Genomic DNA, 20,457 nt, shown 5'->3' on the forward strand with positions numbered 1-20,457 from the left:
TGAAATACAAAGTATTGCGGAAATTGAGTAAGCAATAGCCGGGCCGATGAGTAGCGCCACCGCTAGCTTCTAAATGCGGCGCTGGGAAGGGGTGCCTATGACATGGTCGTTATAATCTAGTAGGTCGTGGTTCATATCGGACATATCGTTTATATTGAACATGCTCCGCTTGGGGAGATATACATGTGAATGTAACTCTTACATTGTCTCGGTCCATGCGAGAGATGCAAATCGTGTGCACTCTCAGTAGCTACGCAACTGGTAGCAAGTGCACTCTCTCTCTCACATATTACTTTTAGGGAAAGAGAGAAATAGACGTACAGGAAAACCACTAGCCTGCAGTGAGTTACAAAACACGGAAGAATGGAACGCCTGAAAGTATAAAGGGCACTCGACTGCAATGTTTCATTTCCGAATGTACATCCTCTCGGCAGGGAAAGTTTATGCATCGTTAAGGACAGGGTAAGTTGTGAGCCGAGTACAGAAAGGCCGACAGGAGATCATTATGTGGTAATAAACGGAGACGGCAGATCATTACGGCAGCCATTATGCAAATCACGCTCCACGTCCGATTTGCTCCCCATTAACGCCACCCCCGCGATCGGTAGCATTCGAATGACCACAAATTAGGCGGCACATGCTAAACTGGCAGTTGTCTGCAGCAGCGTAAGCAAACGCTTTCGGAAAGGATGTGGGAAGTGCTCACCCAATTTCATGCAACAGCGGGTTTTTTGTTACTCCTGTTCAGATAACCTCGAAATGACACATAACCTATAGCCTTTTAACGGTTCAAAGATAGCGTTTCTCCTAAACTTATATTTGTACTTACTACTGGGCGGGATGGTGTAGACACATCTTGCAGGCGGCAGGGAAACACCACTGACGAGGACACAACACTTTACAGACCTCGCCAATGGTGTTTTCCTGCCGCCTATAAAAGATGTGTTTATATTTGTACTACTGCACAATGACAGCGTCACCACCACAAGCTCTTATGCAGATGATGTTGAGATTTGTGTGACGACTTCGCGAAGGAAAGGCGTTCGTGATGAAACGTTTTGATAAAAAGAGCTCATAAATACCTAGTAATGAAACTTGGAAAAAATTTATGTAAAGAAGCACAGTCGCTATGATAAATGCAGTAGTACTCACAAGCTACATTTGGCGCCAGTCTCATATCAAAGCAGACGACGAGAAAGAGGTGACGTTGCCGGCGCTTTACCGAATTCCGCTAACCTTAGCGGTGTGATCGGACGCGGATACAACTTCTCCGAGCACATTTTATGCTCTCCCGCAACTTTCTCTTCTCACGGTAACTATGTATGGTTTTACACACATGCTATATCACATGAAGGCCCTTGGAATGTTACACGTACCTGTAGCAGACGACAGACAAGTAATATGAAATGCGAACCAGCACGGCCGACAAAGTACATTGTTGCCAGATGACGGAACAATTTTGCGCATCCACAATACCACTTCGCAGTGTTTCGCTAGCGTAACCGGGGGATGGGTGTAGGACAGTTGGGAGGGGGAAAACGAATGTGAAATCCTCCAAATCACCTTGAAAGAGTCAAGAGATCACACAGTTTTGTGATTCCATCTTTATTTAAAACTCAACGAGGTAAAACCAGAATGGCACTACTTTTACTCATATTTTGGTTAGCAGACTTCACGTACGAAGACTACGTAAAAAAAAAAAAAAAAAGAAAAGAAAGAAAAAGGAAAGAAGACCACGAAGGGAAAACAGTCACGAAAATATGCAGAAGCATGAAAGCCCATCGATGGTGGAACAGAAGAGAGAGACTGACATACTAAGGCTGTATCCTTGCATATATGTACACATACGTGGAAGTGGTAATTGAGCATGATCATCGTATCAGAATAAACCTGTAGACACAATGTAAGTGCATGTCAAATCTTCACAAGCCTTTCAGTCGAACAAAAAAAAAAAACAAAAAAAAAAAACAACAACAAAGGCTGCTCTTCGACAGACGACAAGGCCTTCGCGTGCAAGGGATAAAGAGCTTCCTCTTGGGCTCTGAACAGAGAATAGAAAATATCCATTGACAACAAAAAAATAATAATATCGGCTATCTTTCCTCATGAACGCTAAATGTCTCAGTCAATGACTACAACTCAGGGTGAGACGTACATATCCGTCAGCTTCCATACGATACCTACTGGCAATTTATTATGTCAGCATACTCAAACCCCTCTCTCTCTCTCTCCCTCTCGGATAGCTCAGTTTTCTTTCTGCATCCGTGTGGCGAGGACAACAGCGCAGAGGGCAAAAGAAAAAAAAAAAAAAAAGAAGTCCCGTTGTGCGGCAATATCAGACTTTGCCAATTTAGTATGTCTTGCACGAGGTTGCGAGGAAAATCGCAGAGCGTAAGTGAAACCTACGACAGAGGGCCCCCTTCAATCTTGCTTTCCTGTACGAGTTTCATCTTGACAAGAGCGGCTGCAATCTGGGGCCCCATGGGTGGGTGAACGCCCCTCTGTCCTCTGCAGAGTGTGTGTGCTTGCCTGGCTCGTGCTTGCAAGGTTCATCTTGAGTGGACTGCATCAGCTGCTGCTGCTGTCACCCCTGGCTTTTCGATGAAGTCTGCCACTTGGAAATGAACTCCTCTATGTCCTCAGTATTAATGCCTGCGTTTGTTTGAAAGCGTTCGCAACGAAGTGCATTGAATGATACAGTGCAAAGAAGTTACCTGTTCACTTGTGGCATTAAAAAAAAAAAGGCGATACTCAATTTTTTATGTGCAAAAAAGGGAGATGTTGCATTTACCTCTTTACTAGATTCTCTACTGCAAACGCAAATTGTGACACTTCAAATTTGCTCGGATAAAAAGCTACACTCACCCGCAGATTGGGCAAGCACAGACGCATTTCCAGGTCGCTGGTAGGGCCCTCCTGTGAGAAGGGTCACCATTGTCTTAGAGGGGCCCCCACGAGGGCTCTGCTGTTCCAGGTACTTGCAGCACTCCAGTATTTGAAAAAAATCCCTGAGACAAAAGGGGATCATTGTGCAATGTTAAGCTACGGCACACGCTTGCAATCTCTGCTGGACTTTACCAAGCATCCTTTTCCTTTCGCTTCGGGTATTTTATAGGAGACAGGGACACCTTTTCATGGGGCTTCTGTGATCGGATGTACCTGCATAGACACGTATAATTTGAAGGGACTACGAAAGGACTCCTTTCTCGTTTTCTGGAGAAACAAGGAGCAATTTCTGGGGTACAAGTTCGTCGACCATTTTCAGCACAAAATTTGTCACGTGGTTGAGAAATTTTATAGTCCCTTTAATATACAGTAAACCCTCGTTAATATGACCCCCGATAATCTGACATACGCGCTTTACGACCATACTCTTGGGGAACAATGCATATCCCCCCCGTTAATATGACAATTCTGCATTATGACCAAAACTTTCGGGAACGATCAGGGTCATAATAACGAGGGTTCACTGTAAAACCTTTCGTTGGAACAAATAAGTACAACGCCGATAGAATGTCTTCGAGAAAAAAAAAGCTGCCCATTACCTGCTTCCTCTTCGGAGCTCCATCTCGAGCCAGCGGATGGACTCTCGAGCTCCGATACTTTCCCGTTTCAGCTGATCCAGGCTTGAGATCACTGTGAAAAAGGAGAACGGAGAATTTGGCACGCACGTGTATAGAAGGCACAAGGCACGACGACGGCTTGATGCGTACCGTGCGCAGGCAGGAGGAGCACAAAGCGTCGAGTTGCGACCAGGCGCCTGAGCAGGGTCAGGTGATGGCAGAGGACCGAGGAGTCTGGCACCAGATAGGGCGGCAATGGCGGCGGAGAGGCGGACACACCTTCCTGCAGCTCTCGCACTTCCTGCTCCAGCCACAGGTGCGCCATGCTACGCATCACTTGCTGTTTGCGTTGCTGGTTCTCTGCGCTGCCATCCTGCGGGACAAAAAGGACAGGCATAGCCCTTGTGGAGGTGCTATCGCATTCTCGTGACCTGCGGACATGCTCTCTGAACAGTTATGCTTTCACTGCTTCCGAGCGCAACTAGCTTGCTTTGCGCAACGTTTCTGACTTGGATAAATGAAAACCTCCGAGCAGTCATACTGTGGCTACACTGAAGTGAAATGTAGGTGAAAATTGAAAGTATGAGAAAGGTGAAAAAAAAACAAGAACAAAAAACTCAGTGTCAATACTCTGATGTGAAGCATATTTAGTGACTCCAGGATGTACAAGTGTGGCATGTAGCACCCGCAAATGAACAGACACTTGTACAAGAGTACATAAGACAAAACTGTGCAAAAATAATGTTTAACGCTAATTATATTAATGACCCACTCTGTAAGGTTCTTCAGTAACATAAATGTGAAGGGCCCAAACAGCAAGATTGTAAGCAAATCACCTCAATCTCTGCAGATCATTTGTAGTAACAATATCTCATGAAGCAGTCAGGTGGCACAGGCCACATAAAAAAGGGAGGGAGGGTAACATGATACCACCCCTGCTCTTCCTGCGTAGCTCCATATTACTACACACACACACACACACAAAAAGAGGGAGAACAATCAGCAGGGGTCACGTGACAGCTATGGTCAACTACAAAAGGGTGGGGGGGAAGAACCCTCCCTGAGCACTTTATGTAAGGGATACAAAAGAGCGACAGAGGGAAAAGAACCGGCGCCCCATGTCGATAACGGTTACGTCGTCTGTATGGAGGCAAAACAATAGCCCGCGGGGAGAGATGGGATCTTTTATTTCTCCCCCAAGGCCTGGAGGATCCCGGATGTTGCAGCCCACTCCCGTTTCGGCCATCGCTCATGAGCAGAGTAGTATACCAATAGACGAGAGGAAAAATATTGGATGGCCATTCCCATCACGCTGAATTGCATCGGCGCTTTGAGCTTCACTGTCCTTGCTGAACATAGGACTTTGTTTGTTTCTTTTGAAAGCCTATTCGCCACGCAACAGTAAGCGACTCATTATTTGGCTCAAGTGCGGCGGAAAAAATCGTCCGATGGTTCACATCTCTACTCCGCCGTCGCGAGCACAAAGGCCGATCACGTGGCGCAGCAGTTTAAAAACAATGCTCGTTTAAAAAAAATCACATCTGTAAAGAAACTATATTCGACAAGAAAAAAGCCAAGAAAAAACGGAAAAGTTTCACTCGAATATTACGCAATAAAACAGCCTCGAGCCTGCACCACTCGCGCCATCTGCTAGCAACTCGACGAACCTCTACGCCTACCTTCAATGGTGGCGCCATCTGAGTCACATGAACAAACCAAGATGGCAGACGCTGTGCACGACGCCCCGTCCCGCGATGCATCCGAAAAAGCAGACGACGTCGTCATCACTGCCCTCGAAAGGATGGAAACCATTTTATCGTTACGTGAAGGCCTCAACGAACTCTTCGAGTCTGGCCTGCTGGACTTAGCCCGAGCGAGGTACGCGAACGGCAACAGAAGTGTTTCTGCTTTACAGCTACACCTCGGAGAGATAAGTGCACGGCGCACCGTAGCCACGGTCCCGCAGAAAAGCCCGTCTACCGGTGGAATGTACAACCACTTCGAAATTGTAACCGCCACCCAAGGAAACGGAGACTCGGAAGAGCCTGTACGTAAACGTCGCGGTGACAGCAAGGATGACGAAGTCGAAGTTGAACCACACCGCGACCAGGATCCACTGAAGTGGTTTGGAGTTTTAGTGCCGTCGTCGCTACGAACCTCGCAGCGGCGCTTCGTATCAGCGCTTGAAGTAATTGCTGATATAGCCACTGAGCAGTCTCGATTGCAGGACTCGCTTGAATGGTATAAGAAACACAAACGGTCGGTATCGGGTGTAAGTGCTGACAAATAATAAGAGTCTACAGCGTTCTACCAAAGCTTACTATGCTACCCACTGCCGCACTTATGCACGGATGTATATATGTATTTCTAATAAATTGTTCCACGATGTGACATATCTGTGTACTGTGTATAAATAGCGCGTGATTGACATGCATGAACTCTCATAGCAGGTAAAGACCATTTCAGCCATACCAAGGGCTTGCGGAAAGCCCTTGTTTTTCAAATCTAGCATATCTGCTTCTTTACACTATTGTTTTGTGCATGTGAGCCTAAAGATGCCTGATTTTACGCAATTTTTTAAGGAGTGAGGACGAGCTGTCAAACTGCATAAGTTCCAAAACTGGTCATTTTCTGATTTATATGACAGCAGGATAGGAATTGGATTAAAAGCAAGCACATCCTTACAATTCTCAAACACAAATGTACTTCTGTTGTTGTTGCCGACACAGCAGTGGTTCACAGCAACACGGCGTATTACAAATCTGCATTTCAGGTGCAAAGTTACGACAGCGTACAGTACTCTCTATGTTCACTCATCGTATATACACCGTGTCACATCCTGCTCAGTGATTGGCCGTTATTTTCACGGCCCAAAATGAGAACTTGGGGCTGCTGGATGACAGAAATCGCATACAAGGAAGCGTACAACTATCAAAAGGACAACCTCAGAACTAACACAACTGAAAGAACGCAAAAGCTGCAATAAGGAAATACGTCGCACAGTTGGGTTGTAGCTTTGTTTTGTTCAGTTTCGGTTTCAAATTTGTTTGCCAATGCGGCTCAATCTGCTTTGTAAATCGCAGTTCCAATCTTTCACAATGCACATTATGTCTGAACCGTTTTGCAAACTGGTAACAGCCTAAATTTATTTCGGTTCAGTTCAGTTCAACCCGAGAAAAATAATACTTCGATTCGGTTCTGTTCCGGTTTAGCAAAAAATACGAGGTCTTAGCGGTTTTTCGGTTTCGTTTCGATCCCTGGACGCAACAGGACAAATCCTATCGAACAACCCATCCAAGCAAAAACACACCCTACCACATATTCAAACACCAGACAGAGTTGAGGTAACACGACAAGCACTTGAAGTACCAATCATTGGTTGTAGATGGTAATGCTGTTTGCAAAAATGGGAGGCTAATCACAAACCAAAGTGGAGAGGTGGGGTAGTTGGTAATGATCCATAGCAAAGAAAGTAGCCAAACACACTCCATTATACTTGAAGCCCGAGTCTGGCCAAGATACCACACACAAGACTCAAACACACAGTACTGTCCCACTGAGTTTCCTTGTCTATCTGTGTCTGGCTGCTTTCTTTACCAGTGATAATCATATACTCGTTCTCATGTAATGTACCAAGTTGCACCAACAGATGGTTTCACACACATTGCAGGATAAGTATACGTAGAGTTAACACATACTTCCACATGACCTACTTTATGAGAGTTAACACATACTTCCACATGACCTACTTTATGAGATGTGGACCCTTGAGCACAGCATCACCCTGAGCTGTAAGACCAGTGCTCAAAGCATGCAGCTTGTCTCCAATATTAGATTAGGTGGACAAAAACTACCTGTTCAAGTTGCACAAATGCAGAGTACTCACAGATGATGCAGGGGATGCAGTTCCATTGGTGTGAGCAGGCCCGTGTACCTCAAAGCGATCTTCTTCAGCCACATACGTTATGCCAGACTTAGCCCTTGCAGCGACAAAACTGCCGTACTGCAGTAAACACTGCATTCTTTGGAATGCCTGCAAGAGCAAGCGAGCAAAATATTGGAGGTATGGCCTCCACGCCTCTAAAGCAAGTATTCCCAGTATGCCCATTCCAGCAAGTATTTGTAACATTCTTATCTTTAGCGTCCCAACTAATCCGTGCATGAGCCTTCAGCAACCCATAAACACCACATCAAAAGCAGTCTTTTTTTGACCACCACGAATTGTGGCAAGCCTTCTGGATACGACCTGTATTTTCGATACTACCTCAAATTGCACCATGTGCTATAGAACTGGTGGCTCGGGGGGTATAGATATGCTGTGCATATCTACATACATGGGTACATGCTGTGCTTGGTTCTTTGAATTGCGGGACCCACTCCAAAGAAGACGTGCCAGACAACGCGTCCGTCAAACTCGAAACTGATGGAGGCAGTACTTCCGTCTGCGAACGGTGACGAAATGTCCCTTGGTGAAGCGCAAGCGGATGTGATCGCATGAAAACGGAAGAGCTGACGAGGTTTTTCTTGACAATTAACGGAATAAAGTAGTCTTCCAGGTAATTTCGTTTTTCCCGGGCTACTCCATTGTTCAGAACTGCGCCATAACAGTCAAATCCGAAAAATCAGTTAGCAACTATAGGTTTTTAAACCTGTTGTCAACGCGAGTGAAAGTTTGAGAAAAACGGAAAAATAAGAGATTGACATGAATGCTGATAACAAACACCAGATAAAACAAGAAAATGATTTACATGTCTATCCTACTAGCTCATCAACTGACTTGTTAAGGTCTTTTGCCCCATTTTTCTTTTCCCTTGTGCTTCAACATGTGACCCTTTAAGCAGCCAACACATAATCACTACAGACTTAGATGGTAAACTACCACAACGTAATGACCAAAAGGAAAGACAGCAAACGCTTCCTGTTTCTCCATTTGACATGCAAGAGGCATTAAGAGAGATTTGACTCGTTCATACTTCATAGCAGCCCCTACCTGAAGTGCCGGTGTAATTTCCATGAGCTTTTCCAATGACGTGAAAATGAGGCCTTGGTGTGCTTTGCTGAAGAAGGGCAGTCCCTGTAGGACAATATCCTCTGGCAGTGGAAGAGACTTACACGAATCCCCTTTCGAGAGCCGATGACACTGCTCCGACAGCTTGCCTTCGGAGATGATGCAACAAAAAATAAGCCATCCGGGCCATAATGCAAACAGCACGGAAAAAACCTACCGTCACCAGCCAGAACGTCAGTCCGAGCAGCTAGGAGAATGTTCAGGAGGGCCACGGTGTGCCTTGAGAGGGACTGCGCCTGAAAGAGCAGACGACGTGACATATAACTAGAGCCTGAAGTTTTCGGGAAATATTTTTTTCTAAATTCGGGGGCGTAAAAATCGGGCAAAATAAACGCGCGCACTAAATTTACGCAAATTCGGGTGAAAAAAACTTCCATTATGCTAAAATCGGGGAGAAATCGGGCTCAGTTATTCAAACTGACTGTAGCGGTTTGGTACAAACGGTGATGCAACCATATTTTTCTGCCAAACAAGTAAGATGGCGCATACCTACAGACATCCCAGAGAGGGAATTTTGCCTGGTAAAAATCGGGTTTCACCCTAAAGAGGCAACCTTCAATTCGGGGTGCAAATTCGGGGAAGAATCAGGTAAAACCCTAAAACTTCAGGCTCTACATACAACGCTTCCAGCACACACGCTGGAGAGAATGCACACCTGAGCACACGAGGCTATGAGTTCTGGATGTGTCCTAAGCCAGTCACAGACTGCCTTCACTGTGCAGAGCAGACCCTCTTGCGAAAGTTCCTGAAGGATGTCCGACGCTCTGCCGCTGTTATCCACCCTAAAGTGGGAGGTAAAGGTAAGGAAAAAGAATGCTGGGGGTGGTATATCGCACATACCCTCCCTCATCTGTCTCGGCAGTGCCCGATGACATCGTGTCGTGGCTCGAAGAAACGACAATCCCGTTCGGGAGGCTGCCGACTGTCTTGGGAAGCAGGTTTGGCAGACCTCTGAAAAGAAAAACAAAAAAAATTTATGAGATATAGGGACTATACTACTAATACTGGGCTTTAACCTTGAATAAATAGAGCCGGAAGTTTTGGGGTTTAACCGGATTGTTGCCCCCGAGTTTGCACCCCAAATTGAAGATTGCTTCTTTAGGGTGAAACCTGATTTTCCTCCAGCAAATTTCCCTCACTACAGACTGCCCTCTGTAGGAATGCACACTAACTCGTTTGGCAGTTACAAACGCAGTTACAACACCGTTTGCACCAAACCAATACACGTAGCTTGAGTAACTGAGCCCGATTTCTCCCCGAATTTAGCGTACTGGAAGTTTTTTCACCCAAATTTGTGTGAATTTAGAGCACATTTACTTACCCGAATTTTACCCCCCGGATTTAGAAAAAAAAATAGTTCCCGAAAACTTCAGGCTCTATGAATAAACACCTTCACGTAAAAGATGGCAAATACAAATTACGTGGAATAGCGGGATTACACTGACGGGGTGAACAAATGTTAAAAACGGAACAAACCAAATGAGGTAAAATAGCTAGATAGCCAAGAAAGCTATGACAGTGACTCGTTACTGTAAACTGCTCCAAACAAACGTCACTTTTGTTGTGAACTGTGAGGATTTTTTTTTCTTTTTGGTGAGATGATTTCATGTTTAAAGGTACAGAGGCAAGTGTAGGTCATATGACAGGTGTACATAGGTAGACCCTGAGTTTTAGGGGTAAACCCGATTTTCCCCCGAATTTGCACCCCGAATCAAGGTCCACCTGTTTTGGGTTAAACCCGATTTCTACCCGCAAAACTGCACCTAAGCTCAGTGATGGAACTGCCTCAGAGCCCACGGGCGCTGGCGCTGGCGCACAAAAAAGCTGCATTTGGCGCAGAATTTCACAGAATGGCGCACCTCCGCCGTATGTATCCCACTTCGTCCCACCGCAATACGTCGTGTTTGCAATGCATACTCTCCAACTTATGGCGAATATCGGGGTTCAGGACATCTGGGAACAATTATCGGCACGTACGGTTTAAGTCCTGAAAGCTCAATTTCTCGCGCTCTCCTTACGCGCCTACACTCTGCGAGCACGCGCGATGTTACGTAGTAGAGCGATCCATAGTACAGGCGCTGGCAACTCCGGAATCAGCGTCGTCAGTTATTCCCATCCACAATTAGTTAAAACGCGGTTGTTTAAAAACAGCTCCCATGCAAACGAGCCAATATTCCCTCGCAGGCACGTGGCGTGCCCACATGTTCGGTAAATTTGTACAGCCACCTTTCGTCCAGGACGCAAACACTTGATGCACTAACAGTGCGCTTTATTGTTCACAACTTCTCTTTGAAGTACAACAACGTAATATTCGGTTCAGCAGTGACATCCCGGCAGTTTAAGAATCTTCGTCGACTTGGCGGGCTCGGCCGAAACGACACGGCTTGACTCGGCTTTGCTGTCCAGAGGCATCACGAGAATAGAGGGCGCGGGAGCATCGCTCGCGGTTTTTGTTTCGTTTTCATGCGTCCGGACCGGGGAATCTTTGTTCGGCGCAGCTGTGGCGCAGAATTAGGTAAAATTACTTTTTTGGCACAGGGTGGCGCAGGCAATCCCAAATGGCGCACTTTGGCGCAAATGGCGCAGCAGTTCCATCACTGTAAGCTATGCACCTGAAGGTAAAGACATACTAATTTTTCACAAAATACATAGTTGACCTCTACCTCTGATACTTCTGACACTCTGGATGAGCGCTAGAACAAACGTTTAAGCTGCAATAAAGCCTGATTTCTCCCCGAATTCAGTCTGATGGTAATTTTTACACCCGAATTTGCATGAATTTTTGCATGAAGTTATTGACCTGATTTTCACCCCCCCCCCCCCCCAATTTGGAAAAAAATAAAACCCGAAAACTTCAGGGTCTACACATAGGTCAGCGTAAGGACATGGGCAGTGTGATTCCTATTTCTTACTGCTTTTCTGCAAAATCACATGAACGAACGAATCAAAGTAGCAAAGAACACAGAACAAGGAAAGCAACGTAAACATGACGAAGGCAGCATCCATTAAATAATGGTAGTTAGTAATAATCATTTATTTAATTAGTTAATTTGTAAAGTAATGATTCATGCTTCTGAGTTTGCTGGCACCTTTTATAAGTTCAGTTCTTGGAATGCTAGTAAGGATGCATATACCTGAGCTCGGAAGAGGGGCCATTGGTCACGAGGCTAGTCGCGATCGGAGCAGTTTCAACGTCTCTTTCGGAGTCCGTGTCGCTCTCGCTAATGTCTTCCTCATTGACGTCAGACTCTGAAATTAACGTGAACACAATGTGAACATAACGCGTAACGTAGCACAAGAGTGTACCAAAGTCGGGGCTCACCATCATCACTGCCCTCAGTGTCACCGAGACTGGTGTGTCGAACCCTACGGCGGCGGCGACAGTTACGGAGACGTGAAGGCTTCCCCTGCGGAAGAGAGAGAGAGTTTGCATTTAAAGGAGCTGCAAAGTGAATGACAAACCTGTAGAAACTGTATAGTTTTCTGAAATCTTGTAACTTGGACACATAGTTCTGCTGTATCTTGAGCATTTTTTTCCCGCTATTGAATTTCTAAGATTGCTACGCAAAGCAAGCTAGCCAACCCTGAGCAGTGCCGTGTATGCCAAAGGGAGTCTGGCCATTAATGGGACCTGCCTATACCTGAGGCTCCACCCACTTTTCGAGGTATCTAGCCAATCACAGGTCGAAATACAGTTGTCTATTATTACATCCATCCAGTACTTATACCTCACCCTTATTTACTGGGCGCTACCATTTTGGAGAAACTCGATTGATTCGGATTGAAACGGATACCACCGGTAACAGACCAAAACAACGGATTTTGCGTCCACATTTATCAACACCATTTTCACGGAGAGAGGCATGTTGGGAAGGCTCAGAATTGCAGAAATGGTTGCTGGCAGAAGTGATTGGCCAGGATGGCAGTACAACCGCTTCTTCGTAGCAGACGACAGCCGGTATGAAGTTTTATATCACGTAATGCAAGTAGATCGAATCAAAAAGGAGCAAAGATGTATGTTTAAATATATTGCAATTATATAATGCAAAATCCTACGTATAAGGGTCGTCCTTCTTGCCATTTTCCTGGTATCACGATCTTCACTAGGCCTAACGTTAGCGACGAAACATCCCATTTTCACGTAAATAATGATGGCGGAGCGAAAGTTGGAGCTGATTTTGCACATGTGTACATGAGGATATATACTCACAGTAGGAAATTAAAGTAGTCTGTGAAAATTTTTTGTCACGAAATCTCCGCTTTGCCGTTCCATACACCATCCTCCATTTTGGAGAAAATTTGGTGTCATGGCAGCCCTCACGGAAAACGGTAACCAAAGAAATGCGCCTAAGTTTGATTGACAGGTCGAGCCTGTTTTTTAGGCTCCTCCTAATGGCCAGACTCCCTTTGGCATACACGGCACTGACCCTGAGGCAACTCGCACGCCATCTATTGAGAACATAAGCAACAAGACGATACATCAGACGAGATGGTGCGTTTCTCGCGAGTGAAGTAAGCATTTCATCGCGAAGGTGCACGGTTTGTGTACCCCGGAAAACAAGAACGCAAACAGCAGAGAAACAGCTAGCAGACGACACAGAGACACGGAGAGAGAGAAAGGCCAACAGAGGGTGTGCAGATCGCCTCGCAAGCAGGGAACTTGGATGTTACAACTCTTAACAGTTTATACCGAACTTCTCAAGAACTACTGTTGCCCTTCAAAAAAAAAGTCTAAGGGTAATTAGTGACCAGTCTCAAATGCGATATGTTGTACTTCAATATCACATGACGTCTGTCCACCAATCCCGGGCAGACTCCTGAAGCGAGCGTCACAGAGACAGCCTTGACGCAAGTGAAAATGCCTTGCCTTGTGGGTCTTTTCACAGATAATGGGGATCTCCTCTGGCAGCTTTACGGTTGTTGTCAGAAGATCGCTTCTTCCCAGCTCTGCAAGTTATGCAGGTGCAACATAACAGTATGTTTAGTTCCTGGAAATACCCCTTCATGGACAGGAGGCAAATAGAGAGAGGGAGAGAGAAATACACAAAGAGCAGATGTACCCGCACACACCTGTGTCTGCGTTGTTGTTAGACGAAAGGCCAAGGGATGTTGCGAGCCTTTTGCTGCAAGTCTCCACCACGTACGAATGCAGAGAAAGCGCAAATGCCACTGCAGCGTTTGTCAATGAAGTATTCGCTAGGTAAAGGGACAAATACACCTTTAACAAACAGATTGACTTCTCTTTATACAGGGTGTCCCAGAAAACGTGTCACTGAATTTTAATAAAAAAACTACGCCACCTAGAAACATGCGGTCAACGACATTTGTTCTTACTGGGGTTTTGCCACCTCCCGATGTGCATGTCGTGTAACCTAAGTTTAATTACGTAAATTTTTGCGAACTGAACTCGAAAATTTGCCAAGTAAAGGTCACTTTTTTACCCCACCAAAGTGAAGAGCGTGCCGAATTTGCTCAGATTAGTGATAATTGACAGGAATATTGAGGAGCTATCGTATCGGGAAAAAACTGCCGAACAACATCCTCTAACGGAGCTCCCAGAGGATGGCGCGCGACGAATTTTTCAGCGCAATCATCGTCAGAGTGACGAAAGGAGGTTGGAAACACAGCGATTGATTCTACGCGGCGTAGTTTTTTTTATTATTAAAATTCAATGACTCATTTTCTGGGACACCCTGTAGGTGCACAACAGAGACGCAAGACCAAAAGGATGGCAGAGGCTGTTGGCATAAGAGAAGGGTCCAAATCACAGGGCCCACTCTGAGTAGCATTGGTTGTTCAAACTGACAGGCAATGGTGCTGTACAAAGAATTTATGCAAGAATAGGCTGGACAAATGTTTGAAAATGAAGTCATTACAGTCACCGGAGCCAAAAGTGGGAACATTTTGGCCCTACGGGTAAAGGGTTTCCCAGGTACAATAAATGTGCTCAAAACGTAGACCAACTAGCCATGTGCAATCTCTTTACATACCTGCTTGCTTGATTTTTTCTGTGCACATGAGAGCAGTAATGACCACCATAAAAACTAGATCGGCACTAATAACTTCCTTGTCGGTTTCATCCAGAAGAAGACTGAAATGTTGCAACGTGTCCTCGCACAGGATTTGAATACTGCAATAAAAGCGCCAGATCACTACACGTTCAAATTGTAAAGCCTTCATTTTTCTACGCAGTACAGTAAGTACAAAAGAAGCAAGGATGCAGGACAATATTTTTGGAACTCACTTGTCTTCAATGGAAAGATAAAAGTGTTCGCAAACTTTCAAGAATCTTGTAGCAAAACTGAACAATTTGTTGTTTCTGAAAGGAAAAGATAATTCAATATAGTTAGGGCCCTGTGCTTTAGGGCAAAACCCGTATGATTTGAACCCGTAAAATCCATTTAAGTAGTAGCATATGGGTATGCTTTCCCCTGAAAGTGAACTATTACTTCTTTTTCATTAAACAGAGATATCAAATTCTGCATCAAAACACTTTTCAGTAGAGGTGTTTTCACCCTGGCTTTCTAAACTCTTTTTTAAGCAAGGATTAGAAAGATTTGAGATTCGTGGATTTGCAGAACCTTCCTTGGATTTGGATTCCGGCTAAATTGGTAACATGCCAATTTAGCCACCAATATGGACACTGCTGCATGCTAAAGCGCTGTACATTCAGCATGGGTGTCTCGTATCTTGTGTTCATCTAAAGTGTGAGAAGCACTCCTTTTTTCTATTTTCGATCCCAAAGACCTGCTCTTCTACCCCATGTTGCCGGATTTTAACCCCCCTCCCCCCAAATTTTCAAAAAACAGGGGGCCTTAAATCTTATCTTTCTCTTATCTCTTCTCTTTTCTCTTATCTTTCATGTCTGGAACCCTAAAACATTTCCACTCTTTATCTGTTGTGAGAAACACAACAGTAGTCTTGTCCTCTTGAATGATCCCCATCATTCCCTGTCAATGAAGACAGGAGCTCCGCTACCTCAAACAAATCTGCAATGCATCAACTCAGTATCGCATTCTACTTAATTCACAGTCTTGTAGCCCATAACCAACAGAGAACATGCACTATTATCTGTCGTTGATAATGCGGCAGCGCAAATTCTCTCGCTCGAAAAGGCATGGTGCAGGGAAACAAAGGACTCACTTTGAATCATCTTGCTGCTGCTTCTCGGTGTTGGCAGCTTCGACTAGAGCATGGCTGTTTCGATCGAAAAGCTGGAGCAAATTCCCCTCTGCTCCTTCAAAAGGCTGTTCGCTGTGCAAGCTGAAATATCACACGTTCACACTTTTTACAGCTGCCACCTTGCTTGCAGAGCGTGTTACGATACCGTAATGCTAATTCGTGAGGAGTGCGAAAGTGGAAAAAATTATGTAACTGTTTAGATCGTTTTGTGACGAATGGGCATATTAAGGACGAGTTGTCGCAGTACTTTGAACTACTGTAGTGGATTTTTGTCTCCGGTTATCAAAACTAAGCTCGGACAAAAGAAACGGAACCGCGCACCCCGAAACAATTTTGGCAAACGGGAATCACTTCCCGCTGTGCCTGTTGTGCCAAAAATGCCACCACAAATTGGACTGAAAAAAGGGGTGCTCAGACACCCTGGGCCTGACTTTTTCGGGTTTTATTTTTGGCCAAATTCGGGGGGTAAATATCGGGCGATATTTTTCATTGGAAAATTCGGGTGTATTCGCGTTAAATCCCGTTACGGCATATTCTGTCGTCAGGAATTCGGGTGATTTTTTTTTTCTTTAATAAAAATTTGTCTTAACGTGGAACTAATGTTTAGCAATGTTATCAAACTTTATTTTAATGCACGCTTACGAGTGTGCCACGCGACCCGGATGTTTTTCGGGTAGATTCGGGTTAAACCCGAATTTTACAGATTTCGTTCGGGGGGGTAAATATCGGGCGGATACGGGTTTAACCCTAAAAAGTCGGGCCCTACCTGTAACACACACACACACAAAAAAAGGAAGGCCTGCCCTCACAGTCCCACATTTAACTTTGTGTGTTTGTTATATCAAATAAAATATTTTGATTGAGTGATTGATTGATTGATTGAAAGAGAGAACAGTGCACTGCCATTGATTGAACAGCAGGGACGTTAGAAAGAGAGAGAGTCGTTCCGACCCCTCCTTACATACCAACGCAGGTAGTAATAAGCCGAATCGCAGCCATGATGCTTGGCACTGTGCAGCGTGCCCAGCTGGTTATGAGGCATGCCTAGACGCGGTGCGAGGCCATGCGCCTGTTGGTACGAGCGCCTCGACAGTGAGGCCCAATGTTGTTTCCACTCTCCATTGTTCTCACTATCATCGACTTCGCTCAGATAACGGGCTGCAAGGAAGAATGAAACGAGCCGACATGTAGCACAGAGAACAGTAAGGCAGACACCAATCGTGAGGGATTGCTTACCCAGATCCCCCAGGCATATGAGAAACCTTTGGCAAGTCTGCCACGCCCAAACCTGCACCTCTTCTTCCAATTGGCCAAGTTCCTGCTGGCGTTTCCTGGTGCGTTCTGCAAAAAAAAGTATATATATATATATTGTTGCTGTTTCTAGTAACCGATATCAAGAATGCACAGATGAAGACTTCAAATTTGCATCGAGTGTTAGTGCAGGATGTTTATGGCCCCTGTGCTTTCGGAATCTATGTTTTTTTTTTAATTCAGGGAGCAAAAATTAGGACTCTTTCAGGAGCTGGTAAAACAGGGCATCAGGTGGAAAAACACATTTTTGAGGGAAAAATAAAAGGTACACTTTTCATATTTCAGCCGAACAAAAGTGCTTAGCATTCCCTGGCAGCCAACATTACTGGCTGAATTTCAACTTTGGCAACTCCATTTTCAGGGTCATCCAGGTTTTTTACCCCAATTGAGAATGGATGCAGATCGCAGGTAAAAACTAGTTTCGCCGACCTAACCCCACAATGTGAGGCTCCAAGTATAAATGACAACTTCGCGCGATAAACTGTAAACAAATTTTTTATTTGCGATGCACTAATTTTCACGAATTTCGGGACCGTGAAAAAAATCGCGAAAAAATTGTACTCTCGAACACAGCTTCGCATTTATCCTGAAAAAAAAAAAACAAAAAAAAAACATGGAATCGTGAAATTAAATACTCGCAAATAACTTCACAAATGACTGAATGCGTGATTCGCAAAAATTAATACATTGCGAATAAAAATACGTTTAGAGTATTTACCTCTGGGTAATCCCGGATTTTTCCACAGATAGGGCAAATCTAGGCGTCCCTCCAAGTGGAGGCGAAATTCGGCCTGCAGACGCAGGAGCAGGTGGTGGTAGTGGCCGAGGCCCGCCAGCAGGTGTCCTTGGAGGAGGCCCAACCAAGCTCCGTCAGAAAATCCACCGGGTGGTGAGGTGAGGTCGCAAGTTGCTTTCTGAAACCAAGCGAGTGTAAACGACGTGTGATCATCCCGTCGGAGCACCTGGCTGCGGCGTCATACCTTACGGTGCATCTTGCACTGCTGTAGCAACTCGTAGTACACTTTACGCCACATGAGTTCTTCCGCTTTTCTGCCATAGTCCAACGGTGCAGCAAACATTAACCGTTCACAGTATTCCTTCAATCTGGAATTGCACACCGTGGCAAAAGTTAGTGCTGTAGTGTGTTCACAAAGCAATGCTTTGAAGGTCAAAGTGAAGTAAAAGGAGTGTGCCAATACAGCGAGGGCGCATGATTCTTTGTAGTGATAAAAAAATTTCCCGAAAAACAGCAAAATGTACAAATCCAACGACGTAAATATCGAAAATGCACAAAACTTTGACGGATGAACTGATTCTAAAAATGTCAAGAATGATGACGTGCCTCAATAACTCGTCAGTGCACAACAGGCAACTGTCATGCCACAGGCAAGTGCTGACGTGGGCTGAGATTGTGAACTCTCACATAAGCGTTATCATCCTTTCTTAAGTTGGTGTGCTCTAAACATCACACAAAAACAGTTTTGATGAGCTGGTATTTTCAAGGAACAGTATAACGAGCCTTCAGGCAAGTGACGTGTTTGTCAACTGCTATGGAGTATCGACATGTTGTTGAAATGGCCTTTCTTATAACTGGCGGCAAAACGACTAACTGAAGTTGCTTGAATGTAAAGTGTGTTACATTAATAAGAATAAACTACTCTTGAGTACAGTAGCTATTAAGGTACATTTTGGGTAGAATGACGTACAGTAATTTGTTCGATAGCTTGCAGGATGATCTAGCAAGATGAAAATTAAATCACTATTTGACTTCACCATACACACAATTATGAAGCACTAAAATTGTTACAACTGTAATATAACGCAAATGCTATTAGAAGCACCTACCTTCCTCTAAGCTCTGTCACCTCTGGACCCAAGAGATCTTTTGGAGAAGTGGCACTGTGCATCCTCTCCTCCAACTTGTGAGCTGCATCAGCCACTCCCCTGAATCGTAAAAGTGCAAGAAGTTAGTTACCTGACACAGACAGCTGCATAGAAGCTGCCAGTCTGCTAGGACAATTTGCAAGCGTAGTACTATTCACACGACACTGCTTGTATCGCTGAAAGAAAAACTTAAAACTCGGCGCCTGCTAACCTTAGCAGAGTCGTCACCAACAAGGTCATCATTGTCATATAACGATCATGTTCACTTGACAATCGTGTGCCTCTGCGAGCTGGACTGCGTTGCGTCGGAAAAAACTCGTGTGCTGCTTTCGCGTTCATGTGGGAACGCGTTCTGAGAAACGCGCAGTAACAACACTACTACTGCAACAGCATCTGCCAAACATAACCGCAGATACCGTAAGGATTACAAATGACGACGTAATTTCGGCACAGCAGAACGTAGTGAGTCAATAACCACTTGAGTTTATCTTATCCATTGCCATCGCGTTGGGGCATCATGCGCTGTTTGCAACGTTGGACATTTTGCTTTCGCACAAAATAACATGTTTAATTACACAACGATAGGTACCGTAATTCGTAGCACAGTATAGCGTGCCTACGAAAAGCAATTTTCTGGCAAAACACGAAGAAAATAGCACCCCACGGGGAGCGGTACATAACCGTCTTAGGCCTAACCTACCTGTACAATCGTCTTGATATCTCAGAGTTTTCATATTTGCCCTCTGCAAACGACTTGGAAGCCTTCTTCATTATATCACCTCTTCATTTTTTGGTCTGTAGTGCTCCTGCTATACGCATCTGCGTGAAAGTAAAACTTTCTCGCGAAAGTACAACCGCCGATGAACAACCATGTTGCCTTCTAGCCAACGGTCGTCTGGTTTGAGGATGCCTTTATTTTTTTCCCCACAATTACGCAAGCCTCTAATTGCGTACAAAAGAAATTAGTAACTCGCGTAAAAAGAAATTTCGTTTAGAAACTTATGCATTTGAAATATTTTACAGTTATTAGTGATAAAAAATGGTTGCTATTATAGAGGGCGCTCTCACTCTAAAGAGAAACAGAAATCGAAACTTGCCTGACGCGGCGTTGCTCTCTTCCCTGAATTTGAAAATTTAGCAAGAATCAGTTTCACCGTAGTATTCACTGTTCGTATACAACGCAAATTAAAAGTGAATAAGCTCAAAATCGACCTCCTGTGGGGGGTACAGGTTTATGGTTAATGCTTATGGGTTTATACATTGGCAGCCGAGCTGTATTGGGCAATCTCAAAAATTTCAGGAAGGATGTACACCCAGAGAAATCCTTGATCGATCCCGTAATGGTTTGTGACACAACCCAATCAATTTCAATCTTCCATCTAGAAATAACGAATAGTACCTTCACCACCAATCCTGACATGTGCATTGTTTAATGGGGAAAAAAGAAGA

At 44.7% G+C, this 20,457-nt stretch overlaps 2 protein-coding genes across 2 annotated transcripts; one reads left to right on the forward strand and one right to left on the reverse strand.

Annotated features, from left to right (window-relative positions):
• Positions 1-2,145: 2,145 nt before the first annotated feature.
• On the reverse strand, positions 2,146-19,896 carry LOC135369795 (nonsense-mediated mRNA decay factor SMG5-like). Its single transcript, XM_064603325.1, has 23 exons — positions 19,709-19,896; positions 18,970-19,068; positions 18,105-18,228; positions 17,843-18,038; positions 17,050-17,154; positions 16,779-16,971; positions 15,775-15,894; positions 14,876-14,950; positions 14,622-14,761; positions 13,702-13,827; positions 13,499-13,578; positions 11,954-12,038; positions 11,766-11,880; positions 9,472-9,582; positions 9,287-9,413; positions 8,789-8,867; positions 8,554-8,720; positions 7,450-7,596; positions 3,714-3,936; positions 3,546-3,636; positions 3,079-3,159; positions 2,866-3,008; positions 2,146-2,652 (listed from the first exon to the last, which is right to left on the reverse strand). The coding sequence occupies exons 1-23, from the start codon at positions 19,777-19,779 to the stop codon at positions 2,585-2,587; spliced, it is 2,766 nt and encodes a 921-aa protein (XP_064459395.1). The 5' UTR covers positions 19,780-19,896; the 3' UTR covers positions 2,146-2,584.
• Positions 5,246-5,954, forward strand: LOC135369796 (coiled-coil domain-containing protein 115-like). Its single transcript, XM_064603326.1, has one exon. The coding sequence runs from the start codon at positions 5,248-5,250 to the stop codon at positions 5,851-5,853; it is 606 nt and encodes a 201-aa protein (XP_064459396.1). The 5' UTR covers positions 5,246-5,247; the 3' UTR covers positions 5,854-5,954.
• Positions 19,897-20,457: the final 561 nt, after the last annotated feature.

The sequence above is a fragment of the Ornithodoros turicata genome, chromosome 10, assembly GCF_037126465.1.
Source record: "Ornithodoros turicata isolate Travis chromosome 10, ASM3712646v1, whole genome shotgun sequence".
Classification (NCBI taxonomy): Eukaryota; Metazoa; Arthropoda; class Arachnida; order Ixodida; family Argasidae; genus Ornithodoros; species Ornithodoros turicata.